Source organism: Brachypodium distachyon, chromosome 3 (assembly GCF_000005505.3).
Source record: "Brachypodium distachyon strain Bd21 chromosome 3, Brachypodium_distachyon_v3.0, whole genome shotgun sequence".
Classification (NCBI taxonomy): domain Eukaryota; kingdom Viridiplantae; phylum Streptophyta; class Magnoliopsida; order Poales; family Poaceae; genus Brachypodium; species Brachypodium distachyon.
In genome coordinates this window covers 37,557,501-37,577,933 of record NC_016133.3, presented here as the reverse complement: position 1 = coordinate 37,577,933, position 20,433 = coordinate 37,557,501, and the positions used below count along the sequence as shown (strand labels likewise).

The 20,433-nt window shown below is 46.6% G+C and overlaps 1 protein-coding gene, 1 non-coding gene and 1 pseudogene across 2 annotated transcripts; 1 reads left to right on the top strand and 2 right to left on the bottom strand.

The window, feature by feature from the left end:
- Positions 1-4,911: 4,911 nt before the first annotated feature.
- Positions 4,912-4,997, bottom strand: TRNAY-GUA. Its single transcript is given in 2 exon segments — positions 4,912-4,947; positions 4,961-4,997. It is a non-coding gene; the product is annotated as a tRNA-Tyr (tRNA).
- A 337-nt stretch (positions 4,998-5,334) lies between these two features.
- On the bottom strand, positions 5,335-10,099 carry LOC100834939 (tRNA modification GTPase MnmE). Its single transcript, XM_003574413.4, has 9 exons — positions 9,627-10,099; positions 9,399-9,537; positions 9,064-9,185; positions 7,583-7,786; positions 7,443-7,502; positions 6,589-6,727; positions 6,369-6,487; positions 5,969-6,193; positions 5,335-5,862 (listed from the first exon to the last, which is right to left on the bottom strand). Exons 1-9 carry the CDS (start codon positions 10,053-10,055, stop codon positions 5,668-5,670), a joined length of 1,632 nt encoding a protein of 543 aa, XP_003574461.1. The 5' UTR covers positions 10,056-10,099; the 3' UTR covers positions 5,335-5,667.
- A 2,872-nt stretch (positions 10,100-12,971) lies between these two features.
- Positions 12,972-14,150, top strand: LOC100844476 (annotated as a pseudogene).
- The last annotated feature ends 6,283 nt before the right edge of the window (positions 14,151-20,433 follow it).

The window sequence follows — 20,433 nt, the reverse complement described above, 5'->3', positions numbered from 1 at the left end:
GACGCAGTGTAGAAGTTATAACCGTTGATCGCATATGATTGCCAAGTAGAGACGTGGTAAGCAGGTTCCCGTGAGAAACATGCAACCGTCTCTTCTGATACATTGGTCGTCTCCCTGCTGTACCAATAATTCTTCAACCACGCTGCGAATGTTTTATTGTGCTCCCAGTGGATCCAGACTTCTCCTCTTTTAGGGTTTTCATTTCGCAGTTGTTCCATGTGCATTTCTTGATAAGGCCGGCAGCAATCGACAGTTTGCAACATAACCAAATGTGCTCTTTCAAAGTTAGCTTCCCTTCTTCTTCCATAGACATTAAGGTATGTATGTCCAAGGCCACCTTCGCCATCGAGCTTGCCCTTGTGCCGTGATTCGGAAACACCTATTGATTTCTGATCGGCCAACCAATCCGTGCAGAACTCGATGCACTCTTCTGCTCTAAAGCCTTCCACGATGCTACCTTCCGGACGCAATCTATTACGAACGTAGCGCTTCAGTTTCCCGTTGTATCGTTCAGGGCCATACATGTTATGCAGGAACGAGGGCCCTATGGACAAAATCTCATCGCATATGTGGATCATTAGATGAACCATGATATCGAAGAATGATGGAGGGAAGAACATCTCGAGTTCGCACAGAATCTGTATCATACTATCCTTCAGTATCTGGCATCATCTAACGGTGATTGACTTCTGCGAGGTGCTGTCAAAGAAGTCAGAAAGCTTCATGATTGTCTCCCTTACGTGCGGTTCCATGATACCTCTGATTGCGACTGGAAGTAACTGAGTGAGTATGACATGGTTGTCATACTAGATGCTTGATGCTCGACGAGTAGTTCGATGGGACTTTAATGCACTGCAGGCACTGGCACATGCTATGCAACTCGTCTTTGTACAGGTTGTAACATGCAAGACGACACCGCGTGGTCACCGTCACGAAACCATTCTTGTCAGCTGCTGACACTTGATCTTTGCCCCACAACTCTTTTCTGATAGACATGAGTTCCAGGTCCTTCCGTGCATTGGGTCCATCTTTCGTCTTCTTTGGAATGTTCCTCAGCAACCCCAGCACGCTGTCGCATACATTTTGTCTCCACGTGCATGACATCTATGCTGTGGCGGCATTCTAAATGTGCCAAGTACTCCAAGTCCCAGAATACGGATCTCCTTTTTCACACGACGCCTTCAGGTTCCTTATATTTCTTCGCAGCAATCTTTCTGGGGACAACTTCAAGATCGTTCACAATTTCGAGGATTTGCATACCAGACTTCTCCTTCGGCATTGTCCCGTGCTCCGTCTTCCCATTGAACATTTCCTTGTCATCCCTCCAAGGGTCTTTAGCATCCAACCATTTTCGGTGGCCCATGTAAACAATTTTGGATGAAGCGGACAACTTCTCCGATGTCGTATCTTCCCCGCACTTTGTACAGGCCTTGTAGCTATGTGTCACCTGGCATGAAGTATTTCCATTCGCGGGGTAGTCATGCACGCAGGTCAGAAGCGCTGCTCTCATCGTGAAGTACTCCCTCCTGTTTGCTTCCCAAACCACTCTGCCAGGGTTCCAAAGCTGCTTCAGCTCATCCTTCACTAGCTGCAGATACACATTTAGGTCAGCTCCCGGCTGCTTTGGACCCTGTATGAGAATGCACATGTGGATGTACTTTCCCTTCATGATTAACCATGGAGGAAGGTTGTAGACAAACAAGATCACTGTCCATGTGCTGTGCTTGTTGTTCATGTTTCCAAAAGGATTTATCCCGCCAGTGCTGAGACCGAGTCTCAGGTTTCTGTGCTCTGCCCCGAAATCAAGAAATGTCGTGTCGAAGTTCCTCCACTGAGTCCCATCGGCAGTGTGTCTTAGGACCCAAGCTTCCTCCACACGGTAGTGCCCGTCAGGATCGAATGCAGCCTGCGCCGGATCGTGATGGACGAGATACCTCGCGTCCTTAACATTCTGCATCCAACGCTCAACTCGGCCACCTGCCGTAAGATACCAGACAGTTTTTGCCGGCCTGCCCTTCATCACTTCTTCCCCATCGTTTTCGCCAACTCTAACGTTTTTCTTCTTGTATCTCGATGCACCACATATGTGGCAGCTCTCATGGTTCTCGTACTCTCCAATGTATACCATGCAGTCGTTTGGACATGAATGATGTTTCACGCAATCTAATCCAAGCAGGCATGTAATCTTCTTCGCCTCGTATGTGCTCTTGGGCAACTTGTTTGGCTGTGGAAAAACGGAAGCAAGGTAACTCAACAAGTTCGTGAAGCCCTTGTCTGACCAGCATGATGCTGCCTTCAGCCTCAAAAGTTCAAACGCACTTCGAGCACGTTGTTTTCTTCGCCAGCTCCATCATACAAGGGTGTGTTTGCGTCCTCCAACAATTTTTTGAACTGAGCAGACTCTGCCTCATCTTCAGGGTACTCCAGCTGGTCCCGTAGGTACGGGTCATCTAGCATTTCGGCAATCCTGCCACGTGGAGCTCCTTCACCTTCCACATTAGCCTCCTCATCGACCCTTGTTTCTTTCTCGGAATCATTCGGCAGATCATACCGCAGGACATCATCATCTTCGCTACTGCTACCGACATCAACCGCATCCTCCCCGTGACAAGTCCAGCGAGAATAAGCTTACACAAAACCCGATGCCAGCACGTGCATTTGAACATCTTCAGGCTTCATCATGCATGTGTTTCCACATTTGCGACATGGACAACGCATCATCACAAGTCCTTTTCGTTCCATATCACCTTTCGCGACTCCAAAAAAGACTGTCCATTCGGTTATCCATCGAGCATTGATTATTTCCTTGGTGTACATCCAAGAACGGTCCTTCGATCTACAACACAATACACAAGAAAACAAACAAAGCAAAATAGTTAGCCTAATCGTTGACAAGGGGATTAAGTTGTTAATTAACCGGAGCTAACTAAAAATTTGAAATTAGAGACATTCGGAGAGAAATTGGGAGGGAAGCTCCGGGCGACGACGAGGAGGCCGCATTTTGGCCGGCGGACGGAGCTCAAAATTTTTAAATTGGGGAACTTCAAAGAGAAATTGGAGGCCGGCGAGATAGATCGGGAGGGAGAGGGAAGCTTTGGGGTCGAGAATCGGAGCTCGACGGCCATGGCTGCCCCGCCGGCCATGGAAACGGCGGCCGCCGACGCGGGGGGGGGGGGGGGGGGGGAGGAGGAGGAATGGGGAGGGAGGAGGGGCTACCTGGGGGGCTCGCCGTCGGCCATGGCGCCGTCGGGCAGCGCTTTGCCGTCGCCGGAGAAGAAGGGGCCGCAGCTGGTCCGTTACGACGTGCAGCGCGACCAGCTGCGGTTCTGCTCTTCGTATTTAAACCGCGACAATCATCAGTGACGGTCGGGAATTGGGCGACCGTTACTGATAATAGTGGGTACATCAGTAACGGTCGCGTTAGGGCGACCGTTACTGATGCGTGGTTCATCAGTGGCGGTCGCCTCTTAACCGACCACCACTGATGTATGGCTGGGCAGGGACGGGCAGACCCTACTCTATTCATTAGTAACGGTCGCGGTTGCGACCGACACTGATGTTGTTCATCAGTAACGGTCGTGCCGGACCCGTTACTGATGTGCCGTTGCATATAGACCGGTTTGTAGTAGTGGGTGTTTGTTGGGGTCCGTTGATTGTCACGTGTCAAGATGGTAATGTACCCTAGATGATTGGTTTTTCAGACTCGCGGTCGTGAGATGGTTGGTGTTTCAGACCCTCGCTAGTGATTTTAAGCATTCAGTAAAATAATTGCTTCACACCTAATGAATTTCAGATCCAAACCATCGGAAACACACAAACGATTTAATCAAGCGGGACATACGGTCAACAGAACTTAGCAAAACGATTCAACCACATAGAAGTGCACGGGGGAGAAGAGCACACTGATCAAGGGCAGCGCCATCGGCGGAGACGTGAAGACCTTCTCCTACACCACGACGGGGCGGGAGCGCGAGAGGCTCGGCTGGATCATGAAGGAGTACGGGCTGTACCGCATCTCGCCCGAGAACGGAGGCGGCGACCTCGTCCTCTGCAAAATGTACCGCTCGCACTATGGCACGGGTTCTTCAAAGGCATCAACAACATCCGTCATCCGGCAACAAGCTAGCTAGAAGAAGGCGATCGTCGAGCACCCAGAAGGCTTCGCGCGGCAGCCGCGGCAAGAGGAGGAAGCGGACGACGACGCAAGAAAGTTTCTTGCTGTCAGAAGTGCCGCCATCCACGCAAGACAGCTTTTTGCCATCAGAGTTGCCGCCATCCACACAAGAGCAAGACTGCTTCTTCTTGCCGTCAGAGTTTGACGACATAGTGCTCTTCCAGACCACATGGACAGAAGAACTACTGCTCGAGGGGTTACCGCAAGACAACCTCTTGCCGTCCGACTTCTACGACTACGGCACGGCGCACATGCCGGCGGGAGGCGAGATGGAGCTCTCCTCATGGACGACACAAACAGCTTGAGGATTTGCCGCCAGAAGATGATTTTTGAGTTGAGTTGATGATTAGCTAGAGTGGCTAGATCGTCTATGTACTGTGCTAGTGATCCGCTTATGCCAGTGTGTTTGTCATTGTAATTTTTAGTTTGTAGCCGCATGGCCTGAATGTATGTTGTATAAATCTGCCCATATTAGCGAGTGGAAACAGCTCACAAGGTTCAATTTTCTGACTTGACGTGGATGCTTGCGTTTTTCTGGATTTATTCTAAAAAAATAAAATCCGTCCATATCAACAAATGATGGAATTTAATGGATCATTAGTAGATGAATTAGCGATTGAGTCACCATTAGTTGTTTGGAATGAACTCTGAGGCTGATTACGCCAGTGGACTCGTTGATTCTAGCTGCATAGATTGGCTTACCACGTGAAAAAAAAATTAACATTCAAAAAGTAAAATCCGACCTACCGGATTCGAACCAGTGACCTAAGGATTTATCTGCAACGACTACAGTCCTCCGCTCTACCAACTGAGCTAAGGTCGGTCTGTGGTTGTGATCGTCATCAGCATATATATCAACACATTTTCTTGCTTTGACGCTTGGACTGCTAATCATTTGCACACACACGACGTGTCGACAATGTGATTATGCTTCTATGGTAATGAAACAGGTCTACTCATACTGGAGTTTTGGGTCACTGAGTTTCGATAACTCAGCATAAATACCGTGTTGTCCAAATAAATCCATCGCCATCTGGTCTTGAGCCATTAATTAGTGAAATCCAAACGTGCCTCAACCAATTGTAATGGAATTGTGGCCTGCACATTGGCAACCGAAGCACACTGGTAGCTAGGCTTGATCACCACAGGTCCACAAGGCACGTACAAACATTTGCTACAATTTTGCGCACGATCAAATGCTCAAAGCAGTACAATCACTTTTCTACTATCGAGTGAAGCAGATCCTAAATACTGCGAAGTGTACAAATCCAGAAGATTTCACAGATACAACATAGCTCCATGGAGAACAGTGGAAAAGAAAAACTAGTAACATCAAAATCTTTTTAGTCCATCCATCATACTGAAGATGGTTTCACTGCCGTGTTCTGGGTCTGGCACTTTAGATAAGTGGTTTCGATAGTACAGACCATCCCATGGAAGAGGTAAGCCGCATGCCATGTGCAGATTAGTACAAGAATCTACAGGAGACGGTATCATTTTCCAATGCAGAACTTGCTAAATATGCTACTCAGAACTTCTTCAGATATGTCCTCCCCATTGATTGTTGCTAGAGCCAATGCAGCTTCTCTCAAGTCGATAGTCCAAAAGTCCATTGGCAATTGCTCATTGATTGAGGATTCTAGTCTTTTAAATGCTTCTTGTGTCCTCAGGAGCTGTTCCAATTGCCTCTGGATAATATAATGGAATTGGAAAGCAGTCAACAACCTTTCATGTTGCATTTGGAGCAACAATAATTCTCAGAGTAGAACTACCATGGTTCAGTTGATATATTACCTGGTTTACAGTCCACCGTCGTCCACCCGGAGGTATGGGTTCAAGGCCTCTGACTTCTATTACTGCCCTCTCTAACTCAGAAATGCCTTTACCAGTGACCGCACATGTGTGTACATGTTTTCTGAAAATGCCACTAAATTTTTCAAACTGTTCTCCTGAAACAAATGGTTTGCAATCTACCTTGTTGATTACAAGAACCATTGGCACTGCAGAACCTGATAATTTCTGGTCACCAAAATGGAAAAATAATAGAATAGTCACTGTGTAATTTATTAATTTCTGAAGGGATGCAAAGCATATCAAATAAATTATTCATAACAGTACGCACTTACAAACACAGCAGGAAAACAATTAACCAGGCATCATCAGCAAAATTGATGTGAAAGTGAAAAGAAAGTACCTTATCATTCATAACATGTTCGATAAGTTTAGTGTCATCTTCGGTCCACCCATCAACTGCACTTATTGTCATAATAACCATATCAGCTCCTAGTGCAGCAGCCTCCGATCTTTCCACACCTGGTTAAGAGCAGAGTAGAAAACATATGTCAATACTAGCAACGCCAGTACCATCATTACTTGTGCAATACTAAATATATATTCGCGAGAAAAATATTCACCTATTTTTTCAACAATGTCATCAGTTTCCCGTATACCAGCAGTGTCTAGAAGGGTAACAGGGATTCCATGAATTGAGACATTTGCTTCTACTACATCCCTTGTAGTTCCAGCTATTTCAGTAACGATAGCTCTTTCACTCTGCAGGCTAAACATTTAAGTTCTAGCATCAACTATTATGGCTGCAACACGGAAAAAAACAAGGTACGCAAATGCATATAGTATGATACAAATGTCGTAAATGAAATTATAGACTGCAATCTGTAATCCTAGCCAGCATTGTTAGGAAGAAACAAAATTGTTGAGGACACCGTATGCTGAAGAAAGATCATTCAACATTCCCATGCAAATCTAATGTCATTAGACATCCACCTACAGTTTCAGTATTGTTCATTCAAATTCACAGAAGATAGGTAACATACAAATTTATGGACTGGTTTGAGGGGAGAAAGTGGTGCACTTACTAAGGTGCAAGGCTAAATGATAAACCATCGAGATAATTAATCTCGATCGTTTATGCCTCCTTCATCAGATTAATAGAGGCCCTAAAGCCCAAATATATGTGGAAGGAAAACACACTTATCTAATGGTAATTAATTTTATGTCTTAGGAAAGCAATCCTAAATAATTATAGTTTTTCAAGAATTCTCAATAGGGAAGGGAGTTCCTAAGGTGCATTATAAGAAAAACGATCTATTTTTAAGAGAGCTGACGGGCCTAACTAGCCTTGCATCCATAACAAAGATATACTTCACATCACCTCACATTATGGAAGAAAACGATTAACAAGTGCTAACATCAAAACAGAAGAGCTGAAAAGTTATGCTGGCCTGATATGTAATATCCAGAAGCATACCTTACTCCAAGCATTCAGGAGGCTTGACTTTCCAACATTTGGGCGGCCAATTATTGCTATCTGCAGAAATTTATAAATGTTTATTTCATTCTTCGCTATGTCTTCTTTAATGCTTCAATAAATTGCAAAGAATAAAGTACCTGTAGACCAGATTGTAAAAGCCTATCATAATTTGCAGTGTCTAGAGCATCCTGAACCTCTTGCCTCATGCTGGTAATTTGGCTGACCAGCATCATAGGGTCCAAGGGAGGCATCTCGTCTTCAAAATCTAGCCGAGCCTCAATTTCAGTGAGAAACTCTATGCACCTTGATCTCAACGACTTTACTAGAGTAGAAAACCCTCCCTGCATTAGAGTACATGTATAGCTCATATTGGAGACCTTGTTTTGGACACTTATCTTCTTCACAAAGCCACTAAATTGGCTTCACAAAGTAGCTGAAGCAGACAAAGTTAAACTTCAGAATTTAAAAGGGTTACAAGTAGTGGCAGAGCCAAAATCATATATCCTATATACCTATACAAGCCATTCCCACTAAGTATTTTTCCTACACATGCAACCATGCCACATCATCACATCATCAATTTGTTCACAACTACTTAGTGGGGATCTCATCATTTTTATTTTTATTTTTGCATATGCATGCATGTAACTTGCCATCAAGCCATCCCCACTACGTATTTTTCTACACATGCAACCATGCCACATCATCACATATTCACATCATCTATTTGTTCACACCTACTTAGTGGGGATCTCATCACTAAGTGTATTTTTTGCACATGCATGCATGCAACTTGCCATCAATGTGTTTCCCTGACCATACTGTTCCTAGGTAATATCATAGCCATCAATCAAGGCATCACACATGGTTAATTACATAAGATAGAAAGGAAATCATTATATGTATTTTTTATTTAGTTGCACAGTAAGATTGTTGTTTGTTTGTGTTTTCCAAGATTGCTTCGGGTTATGGCTGAGCGTAGCAATTCCCTTATCAAGTGAAACGGTAAACACTTGGTATCATTCTTAGATATTGCTTTAACTTTGTTGATGTCTCGAAAGTAAAGAATCTGTCATACAATTTCATTATATGTTTAATCCCTCCGATCCATAATAAGTGTCTCAGATTTAGTACAAAGTTAGTACAAAGTTGTACAAAGTCTGAGACACTTATTATGGATCAGAGGGAGTACAATTTTGGATACTCCTTCGTTGCTACTCAATATCACTCATGTATGTTAACTAAAAATTCCCACAACTACATGCGGGGCATCATCTAGTTTTTTCAATGGGGATGCACAATACAAGGAAAAAAACATTCTTGTACAATAGATACAATTTCTTCACAAGAAAAAGAAAATCCAATTTTCCTTTCACATTTCACTAATCAATTCCATGGTCTAACTCTCTTTATGTACATTGTTTGGTTTTAACCCTACAGAAAAGCTGTTTCAGCTACTCACTCATTGGAAAGACTAGCTTCTGCTATCTAAAACATAAATGCAAATTGTTTCTAACATGGTCTCACTTATACAATGCTTTATCACGGTCTACCTAACAGGCTAACACAAAAAAAAAATACAGATACAATATCTTGACAGTATAACTTTGTGACATGCCTGGATGCCAGCCAATGCTGAGTCTGCCGCAGCTGTGGACTTAGCTGAAATGAGCCTTGACACGTTCTCTGCTTGTGCCAAGTCCAATCTTCCATTTAGAAACGCACGAAGGGTGAACTCACCTGTAATAAGGACATTTGTACTAAGCTACAGGTCTGCTCAAGAGATATGAATGCATCAGATATCTTGAACATTATTAAAACAAAAGGAGCCTAACATACATAGCTAACATAACTGTTTCTCTGTAACTATAATTATAGTGGTAAATGTAAACTGTAGTGTATGACACCAATCCAATAACTGAGCAGTAGGCAGCGAGTGAGTTAGCAACTAACCAGGGTCGGCGAGCCTGGCACCAGCTTCCAAGCAGGCCCCCAGCACACGGCGCAAGCAAAGGTCATTACCATGGCACTGGAGTTCAACTACATCCTCCCGGGTGTAGGACCTTGGAGCCAACATAGGCACCACCAATACCTTCAAAATTGGCAAACAAAATGGGAAATCACAACACTAGTTCGCAAAGACAACAATAACCAACAGTGAGTAGTACGAAGCGGCGGTACCTCATCGATGACGCTGCCATCTCCGTCCAGTGCGAACCCGTATTCAACGAAGTGGCTGCGAGGCTTCCAGGCCTCCGGCTCCTTTCTGGCCGGCCGGAATACGCGACCGGCGACGGCGACGGCGTCGGCGCCGGAGAGACGGACAACGCCGACAGCTGCAGGGCCTCCGCCGAGGGAGGTGACGATGGCGGCGATTGTCCCCGGAGATCCGCCGCCTCCGTAGTCCAGTGGCGGCTGGGCCGCGCGGCGAGAGGGAGAGGACGGAGGCAAACGCTCGTCGCCGGGAAGGACAAGGGATTGGATGGAGCGTAGAGCTCCCGGGCGCGTGGTTAGGGTTTTGGGGCTAGGGTGTAGGAGGCGGCGACGGAGGAGAGGTGGGGGAAGGCGCCATACGAAGCAGGGGAGCAGGCGACAGAGTGCGCGAGCCATTGGATTGGGATAGACAGCCGTTGGGACGAGAAATTGGTTACCATGGCAGCTTGGGCGAGGACTTCTTAAAAAAAATAACTTTGATTGAAAACTTCATATTTTCTCATCTCTTGGGATGATTTGTCTCGATTTGTAGCTATTTCAAAAAGAAAAATCGGAGGTTAAACCCATCTGACAGCAACATTATGACGTCTAGAATTCTGCTAATCTTTCGATCTAAATAAAGAAAATCAAATCATCCTCTTAACAAGGGACATCCACACGAAACATTTCAAGAGGTAAGGGGTAAGTTGGAAAGACATTCACGGCTTGCTTGGTCTGAAAAAATTAGAGAGAAGCGATGGTCATTAAAGGGGTGTGTGTGTCCCCTCTACTGCCTGCAGCTTCTTCTTTCCCCTCATTGGTTTCCTCTTCCCCAACCTAAGGCCACCTCCCTCCCTCCTCTGCACCGCCGCCGCCGGAGGGGGCGCCGGCGAAGCCGTGTGCGCCCAAAGATGGTGGCGACGGGGCTTTGTTTTGCTCTCCTGGGGCGCGGGGAGGCGGTGCGAGGCGATGGGGCGCGCGGCGGCGGCGTGCAGGCGGGCTGTGCCGCGGCCTGTGCGTGGTGGTTGCGCAGGCGCGGTGGCGGGGGCGGTGGGCGGGCCGGGCTTGGTCCGGCTTGGGCTGGGCGGGCCGCGGCCACGGTGCAGGTCTGCGTGGGTCGCGATTGCGACGTCGTGGTGTGGTGGAGGTGCGGGGCGGTTGCCCCGGGGCGTGGGCTGCTGCCTGTTGGCCGGATCTGGGCCGGTGCGCCTGGATCCGTGCGGCGTCGGCTCGATCTGGCCCTTCAGTGGTTAGATCTGGTGCGTGAGGTGGTCGGGCTCCGTGGCGTTCGGTGGTCTTAGTCGGCGTCCTGGAGCGGTGTTGGTGAGGCTCTAACCCTTGTCTCGCTGAATGGATGTCCTCTTTTGTCCGCGGTGGGTCGTTTGTGACTGCGGGTGAAAACCATGCATCGACTTGGTCGGTGCCGGTGATGGCGGCGTCTGTGGACGTCGCTTCCTTCTTGAAGGCGTCGCCGTGCAGTCCCTTTGCACCCACCCTTTGCAGTCGAGGTGCCTCGGAGCGAAAGCTTAAGATTCAGTTCATCTGGGTCGGGCAATGGCGGCATTTTCGAACGTCGTGCCCTCCTTTGAGGCATTGCCTTGGAGATCTCGACTGGCGGCGGAGGACGCTTGTAGCGGCAAGTCCGATTTGGGCCTGGCCAGGGTTGTCGATATTGACCAGCGTGAGCTCCCTTGCACAAGTTGTGTCTTCGGGGTGGCCTCTTCCTTGCTCCGGTCGTTGGAAAAGACCAGCTCTGCCTACCTCTCTGGCTTTAGAGTCTGCTGCCTATTCGTCGTTGTTGGAGCGGGTGGATGCTTGTCTTGGTGGTTGCACTTCGTTTGTAGGGCTTTGTTACGCTCTTGCTCGGTATTAGGGTTTTTGTACGCCTTTCCTTAATAAGTCGTGCTCTTGGTCTTCGCCCGGTTTCCCCTCAATTAACCGAGCTCTGTATGGTTTTTGGGTCCTGTTTTCCTCATAAACTGGATCACCTTTCCCGCCGTCGGATTCTTTCGGCTGCGTCTATTGACAATAAATAATCCGCTGATGATTGTTTCGTCAAAAAAAATTAAAGGGGTGTGTGCTTTTAAATCATTTCTTCGAGAATATGAATTTAAAAGAGATTGTCGGAAGAATAAGGGAAGCGCGTAATACTTGAAAGAATACTAGGACAAGAACACCGTCAACTATTATCACTCTACGGCTAAATCACTTCAAACCCATCCCAAGTGTGTTAGGAGCATAAAGAGATTCACACCGTGTTTGCTATCGCCAATCTATTCAAAATCATTGTCTCGTCCTCGTCTGTGTCACACGAATGAAAACATGTCATCCCCCCCCCCTTCTCCCGATGCAGCCCTCTCCCTCGCTTTTCCTCCCCCGACGCACCACGCTCCTCCCTCTCCTTCTCCTGACCACCGCCGCCGTCCCAAGCTCTCCTCGCCGTTTTTTTCACGTGCTGCCGGGGATTCCCTATGGCCTGGATCGGTCCAGATCCGCTCCAATGGGAGGACATCTCGCATGGATCGGTCGCCCCGCGTGCATCCTTCGCCAGGGATAGGTCCCCACATGCAGATCCACCATCAGAGAGGTCGCCGCTGGTGATGCTTAGCACCGTCCAGGAGGTCCCCGATCCACGTCTCCTTCCTCCAGCGCCCGCCGGTGAGTTTGCTTATTTCAAATTTCTTTAAACAAGTAAAAGTTCAAAAATGATGGTTCAAAACTGAGAGAAGAAAAAGTTTCAAATCAAAAAATAAAAATTAATAGTTGAAAAATCAAAAGCTAAAAAAATAAAGTTGATTAAATAAAAATCTTTAATCAAAGGTTAAATTTGAAGTTGAGAAAAAAATTAAAAGTCCGAATATTAAAAACAAAAGGCATGTTAAAAAATAAAAATAAAAACCATTCCGCTCATTTGTTGGCGATCTGAATTCATCCGCTACTTTTATTTTGGTGGTCGTCCGTGGATTAGCCCTGCCTAATTAGATTTGTGGATTGTGCCCAGTTTTATACTGTCCTAAATAGTAGGAGTATTAGACTTGTGCTTAAGGTAGAGCACACGTATGAATTAGCGCATATTGGAGTACGAGTTAGTTTCGCCAAAGTTTAATTTGGTGGGTACACGTCGGTGTACTTAGCTGAGTCCTTGTAGGTTTAGTCATGGAAATCCGATCAGGATTGCTATTTGCGTGTGTGTAGAGGTAAACAGCTTTGTAAGAACGTGAGATTTTGTAGGGTGTAGAAGAAATAAAAGCAAAGACACGGGTTGTGACTTGGGCAATATTTGGCGATCGTCGTGTATGTGATTTGTCTTGGGTTTAACACAAGTCTCTCACCATGGCCGCCAACGCACCTGCCGCTCCGTCTCCCGTCGTCGCCCCTTCACGCAACACCATGTCCCCGCACTCTACGGAGCTCGTCAGGGGCACCCACCAGTTCAGCATCGCCGGGTACAGTCTACAAAAGAGGACCGGCGCCGTCGGGAAGATCATCAGATCTGGCTCCTTCGAGGTTGGAAGCTACAATTGGGCAATCAGATGCTACCCGGCCGGCGAGGCAAAGCAAAGGAAGGTTACCTATCCCTGTTCCTCGAGCTGTTGAGCACCGCAACAAAGAAGGCTACTGCCAAGTTCAGCTTCCAGATCATTGGCCCCGCGGGAAGAAAATCGACAAGTTCAGTCTCGTGGCACGACTTCACCCCTGATGAAATAACATGGGGCCACGGGAAGTTCATGACGCTAGAATCAGTGGAGTCGACGTACTTGAAGGATGACCGCCTTACGATAAGTTGCGCCGTGGAAGTTCAGAAGCAGTCGACGGCCGTGGCGACGAGAAACCGCCACTCGGTCACGGTGCCACCCTCGTGCATTGCCCAGGATCTTGCAGGGCTCTTTGAGAGCAAGCAAGGATCGGACGTGACTTTCCAGATCGGGGAGAATGCCTACGACGCGCACAAGCTGGTGGTCGCGATGCGGTCGCCGGTGTTCAGAGCTCAGTTCTTCGGGCCACTGGGCCAACAACAACAACACCGCTGTGGGCAGAAGCGTCGTGACGGTCCCTGACATGAAACCTGCGACCTTCAAGGCCATGCTCCACTTCATCTACACGGACAAGTTGCCACCTGTGGCTGAAGACGACGAACTCGTCAGGGAAGGTTCTGCGAAACGAGCAAAAACTGGACAAAAATCTGCTGGTTGCTCCACCAAGGAAAGCCATAGGGAAACGATCTGCGATTGGCTTGTGGCGGCAGATCGGTATGACCTGGAGAGGATGACGCTGATGTGCGAGAGCTTGCTGAGCGAGACCATCGACTCGGAGAATGCGGCTGCCACGTTGCAGCTGGCGGACAAGCACCATTGCCCACAGCTTAAGGCTTTCTGCGTAGACTACATCACCTCTCCTGGCGTGTTGAAGGCTGTGCTGGCAACCGAGGGTTACAAGGAGCTCAGGGAGAATTGTCCCTCTGTTCTTGCCGATGTCCTGGAGAGACTTGAGGGCGCAGATTCTCTAGCTTGAAGAAGCCAAGTCAGGGTATGACTTAATTAGCCCCTCTTAGATGTTCCATCCATTCTCAATCTAATGGTTGTTGTAGCTCTCAGCACAAGATGAACCCATCGATCTGAACTTCTGGCTGCAACACTAATGCTGATCAATTATCCAGGCCGGTGGAGTTCAATTTTTGTTCTATTTTAGAGAAATGGCTTTCGCCTGGCTTTATAAGAAAGCAATATGTATGCTGGGATACCAACTCCAGTTAATAATACCGCCACCATCCAAACCAAATTAGCAATATGTCCAGGCTGGTGGAGTTTAATTTTGTTGCTCAGTAGCCATATATACATTTGTCGTTCTTTCTCTGTTTCTACTTCTCCCGACGTTATCGGTCACTAGCTTGCTGTTTCTATTCTATGTCTTGCGAGTTCAGTTTACTTTGTTGTGTCCTTTCAAAAGAAGAGCGTTCATAAAGTTTATATTTATATGGTTTTCTACTCCCTCCGTCCCAAAATAAGTGACATGAATGGGACTGAGGGAGTAGTTTAATCTCAATTAATTCAGGTGTTCAACTGGTTTTGAAGTTTTCTTTTCTCGAACACGCTGAGCTGACGTGTCATTTCCATTAAGAAGAAAGCGCGAGTACAAACAAACGCAACAAAAAAGAGACTCAAAAGGGCTCAAAGAAAAGGAAAGGAAAATATTTTTTTCCTGAGAAAACGCAAAAGTTTTGCGTCTCAATGCATATATTAAGAGAGAAAGAATTATTTACAAGCCCAAGAGGGCAACACCCACAAAAAAAAATACAACGCAAGACCTCTAGGAACCAGTGACTGACGGGAGTAGCGCTCCAAGCCCAGTCGCCCCAGCCCGAGCCCACAGCCTGGCGTCCGCCTTGATGGATCCGGTCAATGAGGTGATGCTAGGAGTCATGTTGTCGAAGACCGCCGCGTTGCGATGCTTCCAAATCCATCAGGCCATGAGTATGATGATTGAAGTAGTGCCCTTCCGAGCCGAAGAAGGAGCGGTGTTGACCGTCACGTGCCACCAATCCGCAAAGAGGACACCTACAGTAGGAGGGGCAGCGGTGGATCGGATCCAAGAAAACACCTCATGCCACGGGGAGTGGGAGAAGGGACAGTCGACCATGAGGTGATTCATGGTTTCCATCGATTGGTCGCACAACAAGCACCGCGGGGCACGAGACAACCCGTGACGTGCCCTTCTCTCTGCCGTCCAGCATCGGTCCTGGCAGGCGAGCCAAATGATACACTTGACATGTGGCGGTGCCCAAGACTTTCAGTTCAGCCTCCAAGTGTCAGAAAGAACACCCCCATGGAAAAGACTGCGGTAGCATGACTTGGAAGAATACTGTCCGTCACCCGTCCATCTCCAGCACAGGGTATCAGCCGCATCTGAAAGTTGGACCATACGCAACCGCTCCCAAATCCGAAGGTATTGCCAAAGGGCAACAGGATCAGGAAAGGAAAATATGGAGGCCCTCCCCTGGGCGGCTCGTAATGGTCCATCTTGCAAATTCTTCATTCTTGGATCATCTGGAAGGAAAGAAACAACCGAATTTTCCAAGCTACTGCCCGATCAGCTCAGACCTGTTTGGAATTTTGTCGGAAGAGCTTAACTATTGGGACTTGGGGGGTCTCAAGGCCACAAGATGGGTTGATCCACCTTGATTTCTCCTAGTTTTTTCTACGGTCTAGGCCACCATCTTTTGTTTAGCCTATTCTGTTTTTCTTTTTTTCCCTTCGTTCTTGCTCTTGTACAATTACTTTTTTCACTCCTGCTTAATTAATGAAATCAGCACTGCTGAGGAAAAATGTGAAGGCAACTAGCCAACTATACAAGGAGAGAGGTTCACTGAATTTCAGTTAAAATTTCAGTTAGTTGTGTCCTTTTGAAGTTTGAACATGCAAATTTCAGTCAGTTTTCTAATGCACATCCCGAAGTTTGCATCTTCCTTGAACCCTGAGGTAGTGGGTCACTGAACTGTTTGGTGTTGTGGGCCTGATCAGCCCAACCCCAATTTTAATAAATTCTGAAAATCTCAAACGCCCATTCATGAAGTGGGATGAGGTGAGTGGGAAGGGAATAGTCCCACCTTGCTAGTTTAGAGTGAGTGAGACCAACATATAGGAAAGTTGTTTCTCACCTATTGAGCAAGTGAGCAAGGGAAATCCCCACGCACCCTCCTCGCGCCGCGTTTCGTGGATCGATTTCAAGTCGTGCCGGCCCGGGCCCGGGCCGGTGCGGTGCTTCTTATCTTTTTGTCACGCGCGCGAGGTATTTTTGAAATCTGTTACGGATGCGTGCAGATTTTGTGGAGTCGGTTCAGGTTTCCTAAACCGAACCGACCTATACCTGCGTGACTATATATAGAGCCGCCCCGTCCCTCCGATCGGCACACAACACAACCGAGCTAGGGTTTCGCCTGTCTCTCGCTTTTGCGCCGTCGTCGTAGTCTACTCCATCCCGAGCGCCGGCATGCACCAGCGATCGGGAGAGCAGGTCTCCAGAACCTTTCGCCTTTGCGATCCTGTACGGGAGAGGGTGAATAAGGTTTTTGGGAAGCGCTCCGCGCGACTGCTCGCTTCCCTGAAACCACGGGTCGTCTACCTTCTCGATCCGGCAGGTGCGCGACGCGCCGCCGTCTTCTTCGTCTAACAGCTTCGTCAAGCAAACACAATAGCAATTGCTTCCTCTCCACCGCAACAGTATGTACATCGTGATTCGATCTGTTGTTTAGTTATGATCTGTGAGTTCATATTGCTGTTCGTTGGGTTGTTTAATACTTCTAGTATTTTCGAGATGTATCTGCTAGTTGCTACTGTCGTCATGATCTCTATTCTAGAATTATTCATTGAATTGTTATTCTAGAAATTGCTTAATTTTTCAACATTCCAAAAACCTTATTGTAGGCAATTTCCTGATTTAACTATGGGTTTAGCCGATGCATTGAAGCCGGATAAATTTTCCGGGATGTACTTCAAGAGATGGCAATTAAAGGCCATGCTCTGGTTGTAGACTCTGAAAGTATTCTGTGTGACAGACGGCAAACCAGAGGGAGATTTATCTGAGGAAGCTCAGAATATTTTTCAGGATGCCAGTGTTGCCTTTAGAGGATGCATTTTAAGTGTTCTTTCTGACCGTCTTTGTGATGTGTATATGCACATAGAAGACGGGAAGGAATTGCGGGATGCACTGGATGCTAAAATCGGTGCAACCGATGCAGGCAGTGAATTGTATACCATGGAGTCGCTGAACGACTACAAGATGGTGGATAAGTGTTCTGTAGTTGAACAGGCGCATGAGATACAGATCATTGTGAGAGAGCTCAAGCTTCTCAAGTGTGGTTTACTCGACAAGTACGTGGCTGGGTGCATTATTGCAAAGTTACCTCCCGCGTGGAGGAACTTCGCCACGTCTCTAAAACACAAGAGACAAGAGATATCAGTTGAACAACTGATAGCGTTCCTTGACGTTGAAGAGAAAACTCGGGCTAAGGACAGCACTGAGAAGGCTGCTGATTTTCCGTCTATTGCCAATATGGTACAGAGGAACTTTCGCGGCAACGGAAAGAACAAAGGGAAGAAGTCCGCTGTTGTTAACAACAACAAGCCTGCGCAGACTACTACCTTCAAGAAGAAGAAGAAAGTAAACAAAGGCGAGATGAATTGTTTCACCTGTGGAGAGCTCGGCCACTTTTCCAGAGACTGTCCTGATCGTGCAGATCGGAGAGGGAAAAAGGGGCAGAAGACTGTCAACGTCGTGACCGCTAGCAACACTGACACGTACGGTATTTTACCTATTGTCCTTTCAGTATTTCAATCTCCATGTTGGTGGATTGATACGGGTGCTAATGTTCATGTATGTTCTGACATCTCTTTGTTTACTTCTTACCAGCATGGAAGGGATTCAACCGTCTTGATGGGGAACGGGTCGCATGTAGCTGTTCGTGGTGTTGGTACGGTCGATCTGAAGTTTACTTCGGGGAAGATCGTGCGGCTAAGGAACGTGATGCATGTCCCCTCGATGAACAAGAATCTCGTTAGCGGTTCCCTTTTATGCAGAGATGGTTTTAAGGTAGTTTTAGAGTCTAATAAAATAGTTGTGTCCAAACATGGACAACTTATTGGTAAAGGCTATGAGTGCGGAGGCTTGTTCCGCTTTTCCCTTTCTGATTTTAGTGATATGCCAGTAAATCATATTTGTGGCAGTGTTAATCATAATGCAAGTGTTTAGCACTCTCGTTTATGTCACATTAATTTTGGTTTAATGTCTCGGCTATCCACTATGAGTTTAATTCCTACTTTCACCATTGCCAAAGATTCTAAGTGCCATAGTTGTGTGCAATCAAAGCAATCTCGAAAGCCCCACACGGCGGCCGAGGAGAGAAATCTGGCACCTCTAGAACTCATACATTCTGATCTTTGTGAGATGAATGATGTGTTGACAAAAGGTGAAAAGAGATATTTCATGACGTTAATTGATGATACTACTAGATTCTGCTATGTTTATTTGTTGCGAACTAAAGATGAGGCTTTAGACTACTTTAAAATCTATAAGGCTGAAGTTGAAAATCAATTGGAGAGAAAGATCAAACGTTTTAGGTCGGATCGTGGTGACGAGTATTTCTCCAATGTATTTGATGAGTTTTGTGCGGAACATGGTATTATTCATGAGAGGACGCCTCCCTATTCTCCCCAATCAAACGGGGTCGCCGAGAGGAAAAACCGCACGCTGACTGACTTGGTGAATTCCATGTTAGCCACTGCCGGTTTATCTAAGGCATGGTGGGGGGAGGCGCTACTGACTTCATGTCATGTCCTGAATAAAGTTCCATACAAAAATAAAGAGAAGACTCCCTACGAGGAATGGATTGGAAGAAAGCCATCACTTTCTTACTTGCGCACTTGGGATGTTTGGCGAAGGTCAACGTTCCAATTCCCAAGAAACGCAAGTTCGGACCGAAGACAGTGGATTGTATCTTTCTAGGCTATGCTCAGCGGAGCATGGGCTATAGATTCTTAGTAGTTAAATCCGAGGTACCTGATATGCATGTTGATACTATATGGAATCTCGTGATGCAACATTTTTTGAGAATATTTTTCCTATGAAAGATATGCATAGCATTGCTAGAATTTCTTCTGAAATATTACCTGAGTCTCGCATAACTGTATCTAATACATTTGATAATGAATCTGAACATCCAGAGGATGATGTTGAGAAGGATGACAATGAAGCTCTTTCCAAGAGTAAGAGACGAAGGATTGCAAAATCCTTCGGTGATGACTTCATTGTGTACCTTGTGGAGGATACTCCCAAAACCATTGCAGAGGCATATGCATCTCCGGATGCAGATGACTGGAAAGAAGCTGTCCAGAGTGTGATGGACTCCATTCTTTCTAATGGGACTTGGGAGCTATCTGAACGACCCCACAGTTGTAAGCCAGTAGGCTGCAAGTGGGTGTTCAAGAAGAAGCTAAGGCCTGACGGTACTATTGAAAAGTATAAGGCACGGCTTGTGGCGAAAGGCTACACTCAGAAAGAAGGCAAAGATTACTTCGACACCTATTCACCCGTTGCTAGACTTACTCCCATTCGAGTACTACTATCCATGGCTGCCTCCTATAGTCTTGTCGTTCATCAAATAGATGTAAAGACAGCTTTCCTTAATTGAGAGTTGGAAGAGGAAATTTACATGGATCGGCCAGATGGATTTATGGTAAAGGGTGAAGAGAGAAAGATGTGCAAGTTACTAAAATCTTTGTATGGATTAAAACAAGCACCTAAGCAGTGGCACAAGAAGTTTGACAGAACTTTAACTTCTGCAGGCTTTGTCATTAATGAGGCTGATAGATGTGTGTACTATCGCCATGGTGGGGGCGAAGGTGTTATTTTGTGTTTGTACGTGGATGATATTCTGATTTTTGGTACAAACATAAAAATGATAAATGAGGTCAAGTCGTTTCTATCAAGTTGCTTTGATATGAAAGATCTGGGAGAGGCTGATGTTATTCTTAACATTAAGCTGGTTAAAGATGAGAGTGGAATTACTTTGTTGCAATCCCACTATGTTGAGAAGGTCTTGAGTCGCTTCGGTTTTACTGACAGCAAACCTTCACCAACACCGTATGACCCCAGCGTGATACTCAGAAAGAACAATGGAGAAGGGAAAGATCAATGGAGATACTCTCAAATAATCGGTTCCCTTATGTACTTAGCTAGCGCTACGAGGCCTGATATCTCTTTTGCCGTGAGCAAATTGAGTAGGTTCACGTCAAACCCGGGT

Excerpts from the sequence above, each read along its gene's own strand:
- LOC100834939 (XM_003574413.4), bottom strand. The coding sequence starts at position 10,055 with ATGGCTCGCGCACTCTGTCGCCTGCTCCCCTGCTTCGTATGGCGCCTT. Across the intron at positions 7,787-9,063 it reads CAGCATTGGCTGGCATCCAG|GGAGGGTTTTCTACTCTAGT; the intron begins GCATGTCACAAA and ends ACTCTAATGCAG. Across the intron at positions 7,503-7,582 it reads TTTTACAATCTGGTCTACAG|ATAGCAATAATTGGCCGCCC; the intron begins GTACTTTATTCT and ends AAATTTCTGCAG.